Below are 16,669 nucleotides of genomic sequence, written 5' to 3'. Positions count from 1 at the left end.
CTTTTGTCTTTATTTTATTTTATAAGTCCTTGATTTTTGAAACAGATACAAAATACAGTTTTAATGAATATTTGCCATGACAGAAAATTGTAATTTTGTCAGGTTTTAAACATCTTTAATAATCGTATATTAAACTAATTAATTTCTATTAATTTTGTGTTACTTATTGTTTCGTCGTTCACAGTGACTAAGTGTGTGTAAAGTCGGTTCATAATGTTATTGGAATTTTTACATTTTGTTAGGATGGGCTGTACGACATTTTTTCTAATTATTACTTATTAATCAATCAGCAAAGTAAATACGATAGAATTTCAAAAACAAACTACTAAGCAGGAAGTGTCAAACTGAAATCCGAATAAAAGACACTGCGTGATCACACACGTGACCAAGAATCTCTTTGTATCCAGTGGTTTCGTTTAAAAACGTTAAATTAGTCAAATTGAAAATTGGTAAAACTACCACGTGACCGTAAAATGCTTGGCCAACAAAATAATCACGTGATTGTTCTATTTTAGTAATTTTTTACTTAAAATTAAGAGTCCGGATTTCTAGAAATTTTGCTTTTTGTAAATAATAAAAGCAACCAACCTTTGACATCTAACGATGAAAACGCGACATTTGACAGATTTTGTTGATGCTTTTTTCTTCGTTTTGTGCTTATTTACTGCTATTTTTGTATGGTTTAACTAGTTTTTTACAAAACAAGCTTTTCAAGTTTTCAAAAATAAACTTAAACTAATAACTGCTTTGACAAAAAATGGCTATATTGAGATATTGAAGGCTTCTGAACGACAAAAACATGTTGCAAAATGTGTAAGTATCAATTTACAAATTTAAACTGACCAAAAAATTTCCAAATACTCCTGAAGTAGTCTAAAAAAATGTAAATTCCAAAACACTATAAAACCTCTAAAATGCCTTGCAAAGCTTACAAAGCAGCCTAGAAGCTTCTAAAAGCTTTTAGAACAGTCTAAAAGCTTCCAAATGCTTTTCACTTTATCTAGAAAGTCTCAAAAGCTTCCGTATGCTTCTAAAGCAGTTTAACAGCTTCCAGAAGTTTCTAAAACCGTCTACAAGGTTTCAAATGTCTTCCAGAACCTTCAAGGCTCTTTAAACTATCCAAACACCTTCCAAATGCTCCTAAAGTAGTCTAAAAATAGTTCAAAACACTACAGAAACTCCAAAATGCTTCTAAAGCAGTTTGAAGTCTTTCAAAACAGTCTAGAAGCTTCCAAAAGCTTTTAGAACACTCTAAAGGCTTCCAAATAATCTTTAACTAGTATAGAAGCTTTTTCAAGTTTTTCAACAATTTCAAGGCAGTCTAAAAGCTTCCGTATGCTTCTAAAGCAGTTTAAAAGCTTCCAAAACTTCAAATTCACATGTCTTAAAAGCAGTCCAGAACCTTCAATGCTCCTAAAGTAGTATAAAAAGATTTCAAAACACTACAAACCAAAATGCTTCTAAAGCAGTCGGAAGTCTTTCAAAACAGTCTAGAAGCTCTCAAAATTATTTAGAACAGTCTAAAAGATTCCAAACGATTTTTAACTAGTCTAGAAGCTCCCAGAAAATATTAAAGCAGTTTAGGAGCTTCCAAAAAATTTTTCAAAACAGTTTAAAATCTTCCGTATGCTTCAAAAATTTCTAGAAGTTGAACTCAAAAAAATTTTGCATGTTTGCAAGTTTTGTGCTTTTTTAAAGCTTTTTTACAGATTTTTATGTTTTTTTGAAGAAAATAATTTATCTTTTTAAGCGCTTTTTTTTCACGATTTTAGTGCTTTTTAATCCGGACTTTAAAACCAACTAAATCACATAACTGTAAAAATACTAATTAATATTTTCCGTTATTAAAACTTAAATATTTTTGAATTTCAATTGCAGAAACCGTCACGTGACTTACCAAACAGTCACGTGACTGTAAAAATTCCATTTTCATAGTTTTCTTCAATTTTTTGGTTCTTTGAGCCATCTTATGAATAAAAGTTTGATATTCAGTCAAAGTTTGCTTTAGCCTTCTGAAGAAAGTGCTTAAAAAGTCACATCACTGGATTCAAATGCCAAAAACTGCACTATTCCAAACAGGACACCCTGTATATTGTATGTTATTCGATTCTACATGCCCAGACCTACACAGTGACCCAAAAAGTGCCTGGTTTTTGAGATATTTGAGGTCAAAATTGGCTTAATCAACCTTCTAAAAAAGGTGATGTCACTGCGTTTAAAGTGTCAAAAGTAAATAATTTTAAATGAGACATACATGAGAGATTGCGCACACTCAGAGCTACACAGTGACTCAATTATAGGTGCTACATACAAAATACCGTTTCCGAGATATCAGTATCAGTCAGTTTGCTTTAACCTCCTGAGAAATGAGCTTTAAAAGTGACATTCTTAGATTCAATGGCACAAAACTAGACTATTTCAAATAGGACGAAGGGTTATTCGATTCTACATGCCAAAAGCTACACAGTGACCTAAAAAGTGTCTGGTACGCTGCTCTTCTTCTCTATTGAGTTATAAAAACAAAAGTTATAATCTTCATGCAAATTTATAATCAAAACTAGGTTTCAACTTACTTTTCAAGAGTTGTTAATTGTCCATTTTTTCCATGCAACTTCTAAGATATCCTACTAACTAAAAAATCGTTTATTAGCAATTATTTCAAAAATTATCAGTAATGTGACACAAACTTGTCTTAATTTTGGCAGGCAACAAAAAAAAAATTGCACTTTTTAATATTAATTTTTTCAAAGCCAAATTTCTCATAAATCTCAGAAACGGATACAGATAGGAATAAAATATGCCTAGAATTTGTTGTAGAATCCAAAAAAGACACAATAAACAGGGTGTTTCATTTAAAATAAGCGAGGTTGAAAATATTATATATAAATACAATATTGAAAATATTTTAGACCACCCTATATCACTAAATTTTCAGAATTATGGTTATTGCGGTTTTTCTATAAAATTATGGATTGAACATGTAATTTTAAATTTCTTTTATAATAAAAAAATCAACTTCTATTTGGGTTACTGTGTTGGTTTGTCGATGGTGATTCAATCATTCGTATCACACCAATGACACATATTGAACTTGATTAACAGTAAAAAGTAAGCCACTTAGGCGATGCAGACATACGACAATAATCTCCCACCTGAAACAACAGTTTTGCGGTTCTTTCGAAGTTCACGATCAAGAAGTAAAGAATCCTCCGCGACTCACGCGACCCGGTCTGCTGGTACCATTTCCTGTATGGGTACAAGCCTTTAAATAGCACCATCGACCGCATTTTTGTTAAAACTCTTTATCTTTGTGCTGTGATTTCGAATTATCAAGAAAACGCTCATTTTTTTTTGACAAATATGTCGCGTTGGAACCTACTTAGCCTTAAGCCACTGAAAATGCAGTTTTATCTTCAGGTAAGTGAATTAGACTTATTATTAGTTTTTACTTATTGTAATAATCTGGTAGATTTTATAAAAATTTGGTGATATTGAAAATTCTACTAAATTGCTCATATAAAAGCGTGAGACTTGTGAGAAGTAAATTTAGTTCCCACAAATTATGCGCAAGGTACAGTTACACAAAAGGTCAATGATCAGGTATTTGTGACGAGGATGGGTGGTCTTCTATTTATGATAATTATTCTACTTAAGAGGTTTAAAATAGGTTAGTTAGGCACACTTTTTATAGGTAAAACTGCTTGAGAGAGTTACGTTTTTAAAGCGATCAAAAAGGACAGTGGCCGAGAATTCTGCAATTAGTAAATTTCGATAAAGTCACCTTAAAACTGCCAATGGCAGTTTTACAATTCTGATCTACACAGCAAAGACAATCAGGTTTATAACCAAGTAGTACAGAGTGTCCTAAACATTATGTGATATAATTGAAAGCGTTGTTTTGATGCTTTTCTTCTGAGCTGCACGGTTTACTTATGGGAATTGTATATTTGCATGATGCTTGATGAAACATACTTAATCTTTGAAAAACAGAACTTAACAACTACCAGTGCAAGTATAGACTAATATATCTGATAAACAACAATAATATACCATAATTATTAATTGATTTACAGATTTGTCTAGTGTTCAGCATTCTAATTGCCAACGCTTTTGCCAAACAGACTACTCCATGTAAAGGAGGAGGAGGTTTAAAATATCTCTGGGGAGACGCATTAATTGATGATCCAAATTGCTTAGGACCATCCAATCATCCTTACCCCAGGTAAATCCATACAATTAAAGTGAAATAGTTAATGTAATAAAGTATTAATTAATTAAACAGCCATGCCATTGAAAAATCGTTTAAAAGTAGCAGTCCATGGACTGGAAATTTTCGAACGGGAAGATCACAAAAGACTACGATTGATCCATTCTTAACCAGATCGGCATTATTGGCAGCGTATGAAGAGAATCGGGGTGATGGGCAACTAAGTTCGTCAAGACGTGGTAAGAAAAATTACTAATTTTGGTTAGATTAGAATATACAACAATAGCAACAAAGAACTATTGGAAAATATCAGAACTGTCGCAATTATGTCTTCGGAAAATAACTCTTTTCTAACGCCGTTAAAGGCAAAATGTCTCTTTTGGGTTTTTGTAGAAAATTAAATTTCCTACAATTTTTGTCCTTTCACATTTCCTTCAATTTTGCTCAGTTACAGAGGATTCAGTTCTGTAAGTAGGCATTCAGACACTTGGCGCTTACTAAACATTCCTAAGAAAATATCTCCCTTCTGAGGCCTTTAAAGACAAAATGTCTCTCTAAATTAGAGAGTTAAACTAGCTACATTTTTCCTTCAGACTTTTCCTGAATTCTGTCAAGGAAAAGAAAATACAAAAGGTTGAAATTTTGTTCCAATGACTCACAAATCTTGTTTTACTTTTCAACAAATAACTCCCTTCTGACGCCTTTGAGGGCAAAATATTTAGGTTTTCGTTGAAAATGAAATTTTCTACAATTTTTGTCCTTTCACATTTCTTTCAATTTTGCTCAGTTAGAGAGGATTCAGTTCTGTAAGTAGGCATTCAGACACTTGGCGCTTACTAAACATTCCTAAGAAAATATCTCCCTTCTGAGGCCTTTAAAGACAAAATGTCTCTCTAAATTAGAGAGTTAAACTAGCTACATTTTTCCTTCAGACTTTTCCTGAATTCTGTCAAGAAAAGAAAACACAAAGGGTTGAAATAACTGCCTTCTGACGCCCTTGAGTACAAAATATTTAGGTTTTCGTAGAAAATTAAATTCCCTACAATTTCACTAAACTATAGTTACAATTTGTCTCTTCTCAATTCTGTAGTAAAGAGAATAAAATGCAGAAGGTTGAAATTGTTTTGCAGAAACTCACAGGCTTCTCTTCTATAATCAATTTTTAATATTTTAAGGCACGAGAAACTTAATTAGAACGTATTCCTTTCAGAATTACTCTGAAAGGCATTGAATAACTTTAAAAGCAGTTCAAACTGCTAAAAAAATCTGTACAGGGTGAGTCAACGTTAAGTGCTTGTAGTTTATTATCTCATTTTTTATTTCAAAAAATACAAAAAAATGAATACAAAAGTTTTCGAGAATATTGAGATGCATATAGTTTGAAATTACTTTTGGATATACAGGGTAGTTCATAAAGGCGTGGCAGATAAAATATTAGTTCTATGTAAAAAAAAACTAAGATTTTATCTGCCACGCCTTTATGAACCATTGTATCATTGACTCGTCCTGTACATGCACCAATACCAATTGCAACTATTTTGTTTGGGAATTGAAAATTCAATTCCAATATAGTTTTTCATTACTTGAAAGTAATTAAATTACATTTTTCAATTAAAGTAATCCAATAACTAATCGATAGCTCTGTTTACAATATGTTTCTGCTGTCATATTAATTTTTTTTTTTATTTTATTGTAGGGAGGTCACCTATAATGTCTTCAAGCAACACATGCGGAAGCATCCCCCCTAGACTATGTAAAACCCGGTATAACACCACTGCTCCAATGTACGGAGTGTCCTTAACGTCCGGACAGCCAGTAACGATAGTTCAGAAATTTCCTGATTTGTTGCAACAAGTCGTTTTTGAGGTCTGTTTTATACTTTAACTATATTTGAATTAATTCTTTGGTGTATTACAGGTTTGCGAAAGTTCAGAATGTGACCTGGTCAGAGGGGAATGCACTCAAACTTATGTGCCGTACTTGTTCTTAGTGATTCCTTTGGGTCCGGTAACACTTACAGGACAGGACTATGTATTAGTGGAAAGCGGATGTGTATGTCGGCCGAAACACTCGGGGAGTAATTTAGTTACTCCCACTGTACCAAAACTGTAAATATTCTATGAAAAACGGCTTTTTTGTACCTAAATAAATTAATTTTACCCATAAACAAAATATGTAAAAGTCTGATAAATACTGAAAAGTTTGTTGTTGCAAATGCTTTAAAATTCCATTTTGCAACTGAAAAGTAACAAGTATTCAGTTGTTTTAAGGTAATTAGCCCAAATTCCTGTTTTATTTAAATATAATATATTTTTTGTGATAACAGTGACTGATTCCAAAGTGTATTATTTTGTATTTACTTCCATCTAGGCACTATATGACAAAAATTAAAGTAAAGTGTTGTGACGTATTAATGCTTCTATAACAGAAAAATAAATTTTCAATGTGACCAAACATTTCTAGCTGCCTAGTGTCATCTTTAAAGAAACAGAAGAAAAGTGGCAGATTGAAAGAAATAGAGATAGAGTCAATTAAAGAAGATATAGGGAAAGAGCAATACGACAGTTAACGAAAGAAAACGAGATAGAAGACAGTAGGAAAACACAAAATAATTCAAAAATCGGTGGAATTGAGTATGCATAGTAATTCTAATCCGATTACACTAATTTGCCTACGTCACTTTTTTAGGACAGTTTGGGTTTATAAGAAACGCACTATATCATCAAAATCAGTGGAAGAAAGTATACTAAAGTTTTGTATTAATATAGTTGTTTTCATAAAAACTTCCTCTCTTGACAAGAGAAAGAAGAACTTTTAAGCTACATTTTGACTTTGAAACGAACCTTCTAACTGTCACAGGAACCAAGTTAAGAGCTGTCAAATTGTGACATCTTCAATATTTCTAGTACAGTTACACTGTTGTATTTAATGTCAAATCTCGATTATTTGTAATTTTTTAACGAAAATTGTGTTAAGATGAAAGAAAGCTGAAACTACGGGTTATATTTTGACATTTGAACGTAATTTCCAGGTGTCATAGTAACCAAGTTAGCACGTGTCAAATAAGTAGCACCTGTCATATTTAAATAAACAAAAGAAAAGTGGCAGTTTGAAGGAAACAGATTTTTCTCAGATATTATTTTTGTTTGCATAAAAACTCTCTCTTGACAACAGAAAGTAGAAGTTTTAAGCTACATTTTGACATTGAAACGAACTGTCATAGGAACGAAGTTAGGAGCTGTCAAATTGTGACATCTTTAAAAAGCTTGTTCACTTGCGCTGCCCTATTCGCCGGTCAATAACTCGGTTATTTGTGAATTTTGAAAGAAAATTGTGTTTAAAAAAGGTCAGAATTACGGGCTATATTTTGACGTTTGAACGGACCTCCTAGCTGTCAATAGTAACCAAGTTAGCAGACATGTCAAATTAGGATACATTGGCATCTTTAAAGAAACAAAAGAAAAGTGACAGTGAAAAAATCGGAGAGAAAGAAAAACGAAGTTTATCAAAATCTAGGAAGTGTTCCAACTTTGTCGGGAGCAATAATTTCTTAATTGTTCTCTCTCTCTTGATTATTGAGATTCTATGTATAATTTTAAATAACTATGTTCTAAAATACTTTACAGTTTAACTCCGTGAAGATAAATTTTTGACGAGGCTTTAAACACTTCCATTTAAGTTTAAATATGGCGCGATAATCGACTTCCGGTTTCGGTGAGCAAAAATCGCAGTTGGCAATATGGTGAATATTGACATGCGTACTGGAAGTATAATTTCAACTGTCAAAGTGGACTTCCGCTCCTGTGACAGACCGAAAATTTCTGCAAAGAACTTGGAACTCTGGTAGTCAGTGCCAGTGCAGTAGTTTAGTTTAAGTTTTGCCGCTGGTTTCGGATAGTAAATTGATCTCATTTAAATTAGCTTGTTGTCTTAAATAAATCTCAAAAGCACAATGAGTTGGCAGGATTACGTCGACAAGCAACTGCTCGCCTCTAGATGTGTCACCAAAGCTGCTATCGCAGGACACGACGGAAATGTTTGGGCGAAATCGGAAAATTTCGATGTAAGTACTTGTTTTTTCAGCTAATAACACTGTCTGAACTGAAATACGTTTGTTTTCCTGGATAATCGGTCAAATAAACCGTGTCCAAGTCCTTTTACGGCACCTAAATGCCGCACAAAGGAAATATGGGCAGGGCTTACATTGCACATGTATTTTCCTTAATTGGCAAATAAGAACAATGTTCCATTTTACTATCAATTGCATTTTTCTTCTAGTAGAGTCCTTCTTAGCATTTAGTTGATTTCCAGGCTACTTTTTACGTTTTTGTCATAATATTTAAGAGTCTTTTTTTACCGGTTGCATTCGTATTCAAAATGGCCGCCATGTAAAGATACCCCCCAAGTTTGGAGGGCTTGCTGATTAATGTAAAGTTTAATGCAATAAAATTTGCTGATTTGGTCATATCTAGTAGGTTTTTATGACCACTGAAAATGGTTGTAGTCTGCTTTGCTTGTTTCAAATATTTAAATTCATTTACCTTGCTAGGCTATTGTGAAAAAAGGCTTGAAAAGTATGTGAATGGTTGATTTATCAAAACCCTGTAGAAATTATGGTTTTACCACACCCTACTTTAAAGTGGTGTGGGAGAATTTTTTGTTTCCATTTCCTTGTCTGTTTTGTACCCCAGAAGGAGATTTCTGTAATAAACTGATGTTAAATTTGTCTCTGGACAGTCTGGTCATTTCATCCTGCTATTCTGTTTATTACTGCTTTTGCAGTACAGAATCTAAACAACTTTCCAGACAAAGGGAAAATACTACTCGAAGACAGGAAGTATTACCACTTTGGGAATATGACATTGTGTTTATTATTGTAGAGTTGTTAGTATTTAATTATTTCAAGGGTATGTGTATTTACTATTTCTGCTGTTTGCACTGTCAAGGTATTTAGTTGTGGTTGGTCCTCCTAGTTCTTCAAAAGTTATCAAAAGACTGTATTTTTTTGCAACTAAATAAAAACCACACACAAACAAGATATAAATTTGATTTTATGTGCTATGTTATTTATATTTTTTTTATTAGCTTTTATTTCAGTTAAAGAAAAGTTGTTAGTGGGGAAAGTCCATTTGTTAACACACATTAACTACCTAAACATTCTAAACTGTCATCTTTGGAAAAGTTACTGTTAAACATTGAAATTTGTCATTATTTAGACAGTTTAGTCAATTGCTCACATTGTAAAGCCTTCTAGTAAAAATAACCAAACCTCCTGCTTATATTAAGTGTGATTATTCATATAACAGACAGACAGAGAATAAAGTTTTGTGATTGGTCAAAAAAGCAGCTTTCAGCTTGCTGCTTTTTTTGACCAATCAAAAACTACCATCAGTGCTGCGATTCAGTCATTTAATCAATTTATTTCCTTTCTTAATCATATACCTATATCAGTCAGTATTTTTAACATGAATAATACAATCATCAATCAGTGAAATGGTGAAAACATTCCAGGCAGAAAGCTGATTAAGGACAATGATCATTGTAAAACCCGACTGTAAATAGTCTTGAAAAATCATGATTCATTGATGTTCCAAGCATTTTGCCTGATAATATTTTTTCTTTATCAAGTTTCTTATTAGAGTGTTATATTTATAAACTTGGGTACAAAGCCCTATCATAAAAACAGTAATGCTTTTATTGAATCATTCTCACTTTGAAATATTAAATTTTAATGACCACATAACATAAAACTGGGAATTTTTGGTTGTTGAAGCGGATTCTGGCGCATTTCCCAAAGTGTTATTTGGCACATTTTCAACGGTGTTATTAAGCTGGAAATTCACACGAAAGTAGGTTTTTGTCTATTTTTAATAACTTCTTTTAAAAATATCCTGTGTAAAACTATCCTAATTTAGACACGTTTGACACTTTATTGTATTTTGCAGGTCACAAAGGAGGAATTAGCAAAGTTAGTTCAGGGATTTGAAAAACAAGACATCCTCACTTCCTCAGGCGTTACCCTGGCTGGTAACAGATATATATATCTCTCAGGAACAGACAAAGTAATAAGGGCCAAACTTGGGAAAGTGGGCGTGCACTGTATGAAAACTACTCAAGGTAAATTTGATTGTTTTTATCAGTAATCTGGACAGAATTTGAATAAATAACAGCATCAGTATAGTTTGTGATTGGTCAAACAAGCAGCAAGCTGAATTGACCAATCACAAACTACCCACTGAGATTTACATAAACCACAAAACTTTTTAAAATCATAATTCTTTTAGCAGTAATGAAACAGTTTTCTGGTATTGTAATATAATATTAATCTCTACCGGTAACCTTTATCCCAATTAAGATTAGCTATATAATTTTTTTCTTATCAGAAATGCCAAATAAATATCTTGGTAAGTGTTTATTTTTATCCCTTCAATAAATATTAGCCTTACATCTCTTAACATTGTGTATTAAACAGTTTCTTGTCTGGTTGTTTTATGTTTAAAGAATATTCAATTATTTCTGAATATTTTCAGGGCTTGCTGATTTTTTAATTTTTCTGATTAATAATTTACACTTTTGACAACAAAAAGCGTGACGGTGGCTCGAAATTTTCTTAATTTCGTAAATTAAGCATTAATTACTGTTTTTACAACTTAAATTATTTTTACCTCGTCACAGGCATGTACTACCGGATGTTTTTTACCATATTGGAGGTTAAAATTATTTTTACGTTAAAAAAATGTTTCTTAAAATTTGGAATTTCTTTGACCCCAAAAATTGTCTAATTCAAAGAGATTCTAAAGGTAGTAGGTTTATATTTTTTCCAATTTTGCCGCACAGATGCCAGAGTTTGCGATTTTGGAGGTAGTTAGCGCAAATTTGAGCCACAGCCAACATTTTCAAGCAACACCTGTTATTTTTTATATAGTCATAGTCGTTTTTACATTTCAACACTTCCTGTGACGTTTGCTTAACGTTTCTATCTTAAAAATCAGATGTTTTTCCCATAAAGGAAGTAATTTGGGTACCAAAGTTAGAATTACTGCCACTCACAATTATGCAAACAACTGCTCAATTCTAAAACTCAGAAAATCATCTGGTCTTCCCTAAAAAATAGACAACCATTTCAAAAAAATACAATAGGCAACCAGTGGTAAAAAAAATAGAAAGCTAGACAAAGATGGCGACAACCACCGCCCTCTGTACAAGAAAGCCAAGAAGGTGCATGCCAAAAATACCAATATGGCCGAAATATGGGATTGACAGTTTGCATTTGTTTGTATTGTGGAAATTGAGTTTTTGGATGATTAAATTAATTTTTAAGGTTTAAAGTCAAGGCTTGGGATTACTTGCCAAAGTAATTGTTGTTTATATGTTTATTGTTCTAGTGAAAGTGTAGTTTGTGTTCATTTTATTGTGTTATCACTATTGTTATTGTTCCTTCATTGTTCTATAATTTGTGGTTGGTTTTTTAACTTAAATTCTATTGCCTCTACAATATGCCTTCCACTGGTTGTTTGCCAAATTTCTAAAAGCAATTTGGTGAAAGGCCCAAAAGTGTCAGTCTTTTACTTTCCACAAGACCCTGCTCGAACCCAACAGTGGTTGAAAGCTTTTAAGTGGAATGATTTTACTCCAACACAATACTCAGTGGTAAGTACAATATGCTTTCTCATTCAGTAAACTTATTGCCTCTTACATACATAGGTATGTGAGTTACATTTTGAGGCCGCCTGCATTTTGAGAGCAACAAAGGTTTACTCTGAAGAAACAGGACAGCTTTTAGAAGTTCTATTGGCACATTTACATTTTAAGAGAAAGGTCTTGGTAATAATATAAAACCCATTTACCAGTTTTGCTTACCTAGATTCAAGGATTTCCAAATTTTCTTTGATTGAGCAGTTTTTACATTAGTTTGTTGTACTTTCCAAGACGAAGGGTTCTAACCAAACTTGCTTTGGCTGGACTTTATTGGATATAAAAAGCCATATCTATACATATCTGGATCAGGAATGAAGCGTTCTTTGATTTTTCACTCACAACTTCTAATCAACTACACGAAAAAATAAAAAAAAAACTATTTTCTACTGCATCTCCATAGGTTTGTGTACAAAAAAAAATCCGATAACGCCGCCATTAAAGTGACATTCTAGGCTTTCTTGTAAAGAAGGCGGTGCGACAACACATCTTTGTAAGTGACATACGTCAGTTTGCCTAGCCCTCTATACTAGAAAGCCTAAAATGTCACTCTGCAGATGCAGTAAGAAATATGTATTTTTTTTTATTATTTCGTGTAGTTGATTACAAGATGTGAGTAAAAAATAAAAAAAAGGTTAATTTCTGATCCAAATATGTATAGATAGATCTTTTTATACACAATCAAGTCCAGCCTAAACAAATTGGTTAGAACATTGTCCTGGAAAGGAACCTCACATACCTGTGCATGTAACAAGTACCTAATAAGTTTCCTGTACTAGAAAGCACTTTGTACCTACCATTGAGTAGTGTTGGAGTAGAATCATTCCACTTCAAAGTGTTCAACTACTGTTGAGTTAGATCCGGTTTTTTGTAAAGTAAAAAAGTGACACGGTTGGGCTTTTTTCTGAATTGCTGTTACAATTTGGCTTGGAAAACTTATGAACGGCAGCAAACAAAAATAACTTGCTCAAATAACCTCAAGTTTTGATTTTAAACCGTAAAAATGCATCTAATCCTCAAAAAACTCAATTTCCACAATACAAACAAACGCAAACTGTCACCACTATTTCCGCCATATTGGAATTTTTGACAAGCACCTTCTAGGCTTTCTAGTATAGTAGGCGGTGCTAGAGCCCTATTCTTTAGGTTTGTGGTTTTGCATCCAAACGCCACATCATCCAAAAGTCACCTGGCCTCAGTATGGTTTTGTAATTATGATGTCATGTGACTTTTAGGTCAATTCGCCTTTGGATCTGAAATCATGGGTCGAACGAAAGCGGCTAACGAGGATGTAAAATTTCCGGAAAATTAGATTTATGGAAATTTTACTAGAAAATTTCCGGTAATTTTCCATAAAAATTGGAAATACTGTAAATTAAAAAAATTATTGTTTTTTTAAGTAGTTGTACCATAGACTAAATAACAAGTAGGTATAGACAATGGAATTGAAAATTAATTTAACTAAGCAGCGTGAGATTACTAAACGCACATATTCGCGTAATTTTAAAGCCAGACACAGAAATTTGGATCTTTTGACTGTTGGAAAACATAATTTTTAATGCGGCGTTGTCTAGTTGACAATTCACATTTTTTGTTTTGTTTCTAGGCAAAAAATAACAGATTTTTGTGTGTGTTTTCTTTAATTATTGTGTTTCACTTCGTTATATTTTTAATTTAGTTATTTGTTATTAGTTTATTTTTAATATTCATCAAGGGTTATTTTATACTTAATACATTATGAATTCCATGTTTAATCTTAAATCTTTAAAACAGTCACGTGACCATTTGTACCCTTAAAATGAGTCACGAGATTTAAGAGTTTAAAACTAAAAAACGGTCACGTGATCCTTAAAATAAAATTTAATTATTGAAAATAGTCACGTGACACGATTAAATAAGAGTCACGTGACCTTTAAAAATAAAATTTGAGTATTGAAAATCGTCATGCGACTTTATGAACTGTAAAAATTTAAAATAGTCACGTGACCTTTCAAAGTATATTTTATTTTTGAAAATCGTCACGTGAGACCATTTGCACATCATAAGGAGTCAGGTGATTCTTCAAATCATACTTTGACATCTAAAACAGTCGCGTGACCTTTAGGTTTTCGTTTTGACGTTAAAATAATTTGAAAATTGTCACGTGGCCATTTGCACTGTAAAGAGGGTCATGTGTCTTTAAAAATATCAGTTTAAACTGAAAAACGATTACGTGATCCTTCAAATGACATTTTGACATTTAAAACTGTCATGTGACATAATAAAATCGATTTTTAATCTTAAAAGAGTCACGTGATCTTCAGGATCTGTTTTGACAGACAAAAATAGTCTAAACATAGAAACTGTCACGTGACGTTAAAAATTACATTTTAATATTACAAATAGATACGTGATTTAGTGTATCAGTTTAAAACTAAAAAAACGGTCACGTGACCCTTTAAAATTCTGTTTTGACGTTTAAAAAAGATTCCTGTGACTTTTAAAATAAAGAGAATTTTTATTATCGATACCTCAAACCAGAAAATCTTGTTTAGTTTGCAAAATATGAGTAATTTAACTGAAATTTATTTGAAAAAATCAATCTTTCTTACGCAGTTCAGATGGGATAGCAAAAGAAAGCAGATTATAGGAAATATTGCAAAAGTTGGCAACTATGTCTGGAATGAGGAGCTCTATTAGCGCCATCTCTTAATTACTTTGCGCTGGTTGTCTGTACTTATGATTTAGTCTATGGTTAATCATCTTTAGTCTATGGTTAACATCTATAATATCAATCCAATGTACTTTTAATCATTACAATTTAAAATTTGACAATGGTAATGACAATTTTGACAGTTATTAGGGTAATTTTTCGGTAAATTTCCAAAAATGGAAATTTGATTTAGAAATGGACTTGAAAATTAACGCTTTTACATCAGTAAAAATAAATGTGGCGTTGTAAGACAGTTGGTCATATGACCACTGAATTATATGACATTCCGGAAGAATCACATAAGAGCGGAACGAGTCAAAATTTCGAGCCTAAAGGGACCGATGCAAATCGTGGATAATGTCGCTATTTAACACACACTTGTGCTTCCGACGATTTTCCATTAATAGCTCTAAAATGCGTTTTTTCCCTTTTTCCACAGTTGTGCATTGGTATAATTGCAAAAATGTGTGGCAACACTGGAAAACAAATCAGGACATTAAATACTTAAGTAGAAAATACCTAAACCCTACAGTTTTATAAATAATAATTATTCAACAAGCAGTTAGCAAACAATAATTATTCTATTAAATGTAATAAGTGTGACAAAGTCGGAGAACCACACTCTCGGACGTTGTTCCAGTTCTTACATTTAATTCAATGCTGGTAACAAGTATGATCTTAACCATTGGAATGGTTCTCTCTTCTTACCCCTGGATTCTTTACTTCTACAGGGTGTTTATTAATTCCCTTTCTTAATTTAAGATATAAATGAATCTTGTGACGTAATCCTAACAAATTAATTTCAGCTGTGGTAGTCTCGTTATACGAAGACCCAATTCAGCCACAACAAGCCGCGTCTGTCGTGGAGAAATTAGGAGATTACCTAATCACTTGCGGTTACTAAGGTTTGTATTTAAATTTAAACCTTTAAGTAGGTATTAGAGCGTAAATTATTCCAGATTTCTCCATAATCTTCCAACCACATGACTCGTGACAAAATAAGGATACAAACATTTTTCAAACACCGAAATCAGCATTAGTTTTTTTTTATTTCCAAGTGTTATCAACACGTCACCATTACACCGTGAATCATGAGTTAATTTTTTTTAACTGCTCATAAATCAAAATAATCACACCAAATTGATAAGCACAGTAAATTGTAGTTCAAAAATTAACTCAGGAATCACTCTGTATATCAATAATTATTGAAGTTTCGGACAAAATAACATTAAAATTTAGTTACTATTTTAATAGTAAGCTGCATTATTGTGACATACCTAATATAATAATTTCTTACAGCGTATTATTTGTATATTTTCTTCTTTTACTTCCGAGTAACGTCGACGTGATAGGACTGACTTTCAATGGTTGATTTCCTTATTTTATCTATTTCAAAAAACACGCTTTTGTAAGGCTCATAAAATTAACGAGTGTGTATGAGTTGTACTATCCACATTTTATATAAATAGCTTTTTATATTATTATTACTATGCTACTATATCTGCTGAGTTTACTTATTAAGAATTTAAGTTTTTTTTTATTATTGATTGAAATATTCTCTAGTCTAACCAACTCTCTTTAAGGGCGTACTCTAGCCCAAAAGTCAAAAACATTTAAAAACTTTCAATTTTAAAGCAAAAACGATCATGGTGCCAATTTTCAATTATTTTGCGATAATTAATCTCGCTTTTTCCGATTTTGTTGGGTTTAACGACTTAAATACTTCCGCTTTTCAAGTGCATTACAGATAACTCATTTTGTTTTAGGATTGTCTATTTATTATTACGTGCCGCCTACTTTTTTTTTGTATATTATAGTAAACTATACTACTACAAAGTTTGAAATGCTCAGAATGCTAATGTAAGACAAAACATTGATTTGAGATTCGATTTTCTAAAGTACCATAGCTTTGTAAAGGTTCGTTTTAATTTGCGAGGGATATTGTGTATCTAAAAATTATAAACCCAATAAATTTGTATTATTAACATTGTGTTTTTTATTTGTATTAATTAGAGATGTGTCGGTCCGGGGAAAGTCGTTCCCTTGGAACATCCAAGATTGGCGCATTCGCCAAT

At 32.2% G+C, this 16,669-nt stretch overlaps 2 protein-coding genes across 3 annotated transcripts; both read left to right on the top strand.

The window, feature by feature from the left end:
- Nucleotides 1–3,146: 3,146 nt before the first annotated feature.
- Nucleotides 3,147–6,540, top strand: LOC145732468 (uncharacterized). The gene is made up of 5 exons (XM_081984755.1): nucleotides 3,147–3,417; nucleotides 4,074–4,222; nucleotides 4,283–4,446; nucleotides 5,904–6,073; nucleotides 6,125–6,540. The coding sequence occupies exons 1-5, from the start codon at nucleotides 3,361–3,363 to the stop codon at nucleotides 6,317–6,319; spliced, it is 735 nt and encodes a 244-aa protein (XP_081840881.1). The 5' UTR covers nucleotides 3,147–3,360; the 3' UTR covers nucleotides 6,320–6,540.
- A 1,474-nt stretch (nucleotides 6,541–8,014) lies between these two features.
- Nucleotides 8,015–16,581, top strand: chic (profilin chickadee). Of its 2 annotated transcripts, XM_081985059.1 has the most exons (4): nucleotides 8,016–8,270; nucleotides 10,153–10,324; nucleotides 15,401–15,499; nucleotides 15,554–16,581. In XM_081985059.1, exons 1-3 carry the CDS (start codon nucleotides 8,160–8,162, stop codon nucleotides 15,496–15,498), a joined length of 381 nt encoding a protein of 126 aa, XP_081841185.1. In that variant the 5' UTR covers nucleotides 8,016–8,159; the 3' UTR covers nucleotide 15,499; nucleotides 15,554–16,581. The 2 variants fall into 2 exon arrangements, with proteins under 2 accessions (XP_081841186.1, XP_081841185.1); XM_081985060.1 differs by lacking the exon at nucleotides 15,554–16,581 and having other exon boundaries at nucleotides 8,015–8,270; nucleotides 15,401–15,503.
- Nucleotides 16,582–16,669: the final 88 nt, after the last annotated feature.

The sequence above is a fragment of the Ips typographus genome, linkage group LG8, assembly GCF_016097725.1.
Source record: "Ips typographus isolate SLU linkage group LG8, UJ_Ityp_2.0, whole genome shotgun sequence".
NCBI lineage: Eukaryota > Metazoa > Arthropoda > Insecta > Coleoptera > Curculionidae > Ips > Ips typographus.
Note: the sequence above shows the minus strand (reverse complement) of the source record. Positions and strands in the feature narration are given on the sequence as shown.

What these genes read in the sequence shown, in the direction of transcription:
- LOC145732468 (XM_081984755.1), top strand. Translation starts at nt 3,361, where the DNA reads ATGTCGCGTTGGAACCTACTTAGCCTTAAGCCACTGAAAATGCAGTTT. An exon ending in AAATGCAGTTTTATCTTCAG is followed by an intron (nt 3,418 to 4,073) that starts GTAAGTGAATTA and finishes ATTGATTTACAG; the next exon opens with ATTTGTCTAGTGTTCAGCAT. An exon ending in TGCAACAAGTCGTTTTTGAG is followed by an intron (nt 6,074 to 6,124) that starts GTCTGTTTTATA and finishes GGTGTATTACAG; the next exon opens with GTTTGCGAAAGTTCAGAATG.
- chic (XM_081985059.1), top strand. Translation starts at nt 8,160, where the DNA reads ATGAGTTGGCAGGATTACGTCGACAAGCAACTGCTCGCCTCTAGATGT. An exon ending in CGAAATCGGAAAATTTCGAT is followed by an intron (nt 8,271 to 10,152) that starts GTAAGTACTTGT and finishes TGTATTTTGCAG; the next exon opens with GTCACAAAGGAGGAATTAGC. An exon ending in CTGTATGAAAACTACTCAAG is followed by an intron (nt 10,325 to 15,400) that starts GTAAATTTGATT and finishes AATTAATTTCAG; the next exon opens with CTGTGGTAGTCTCGTTATAC.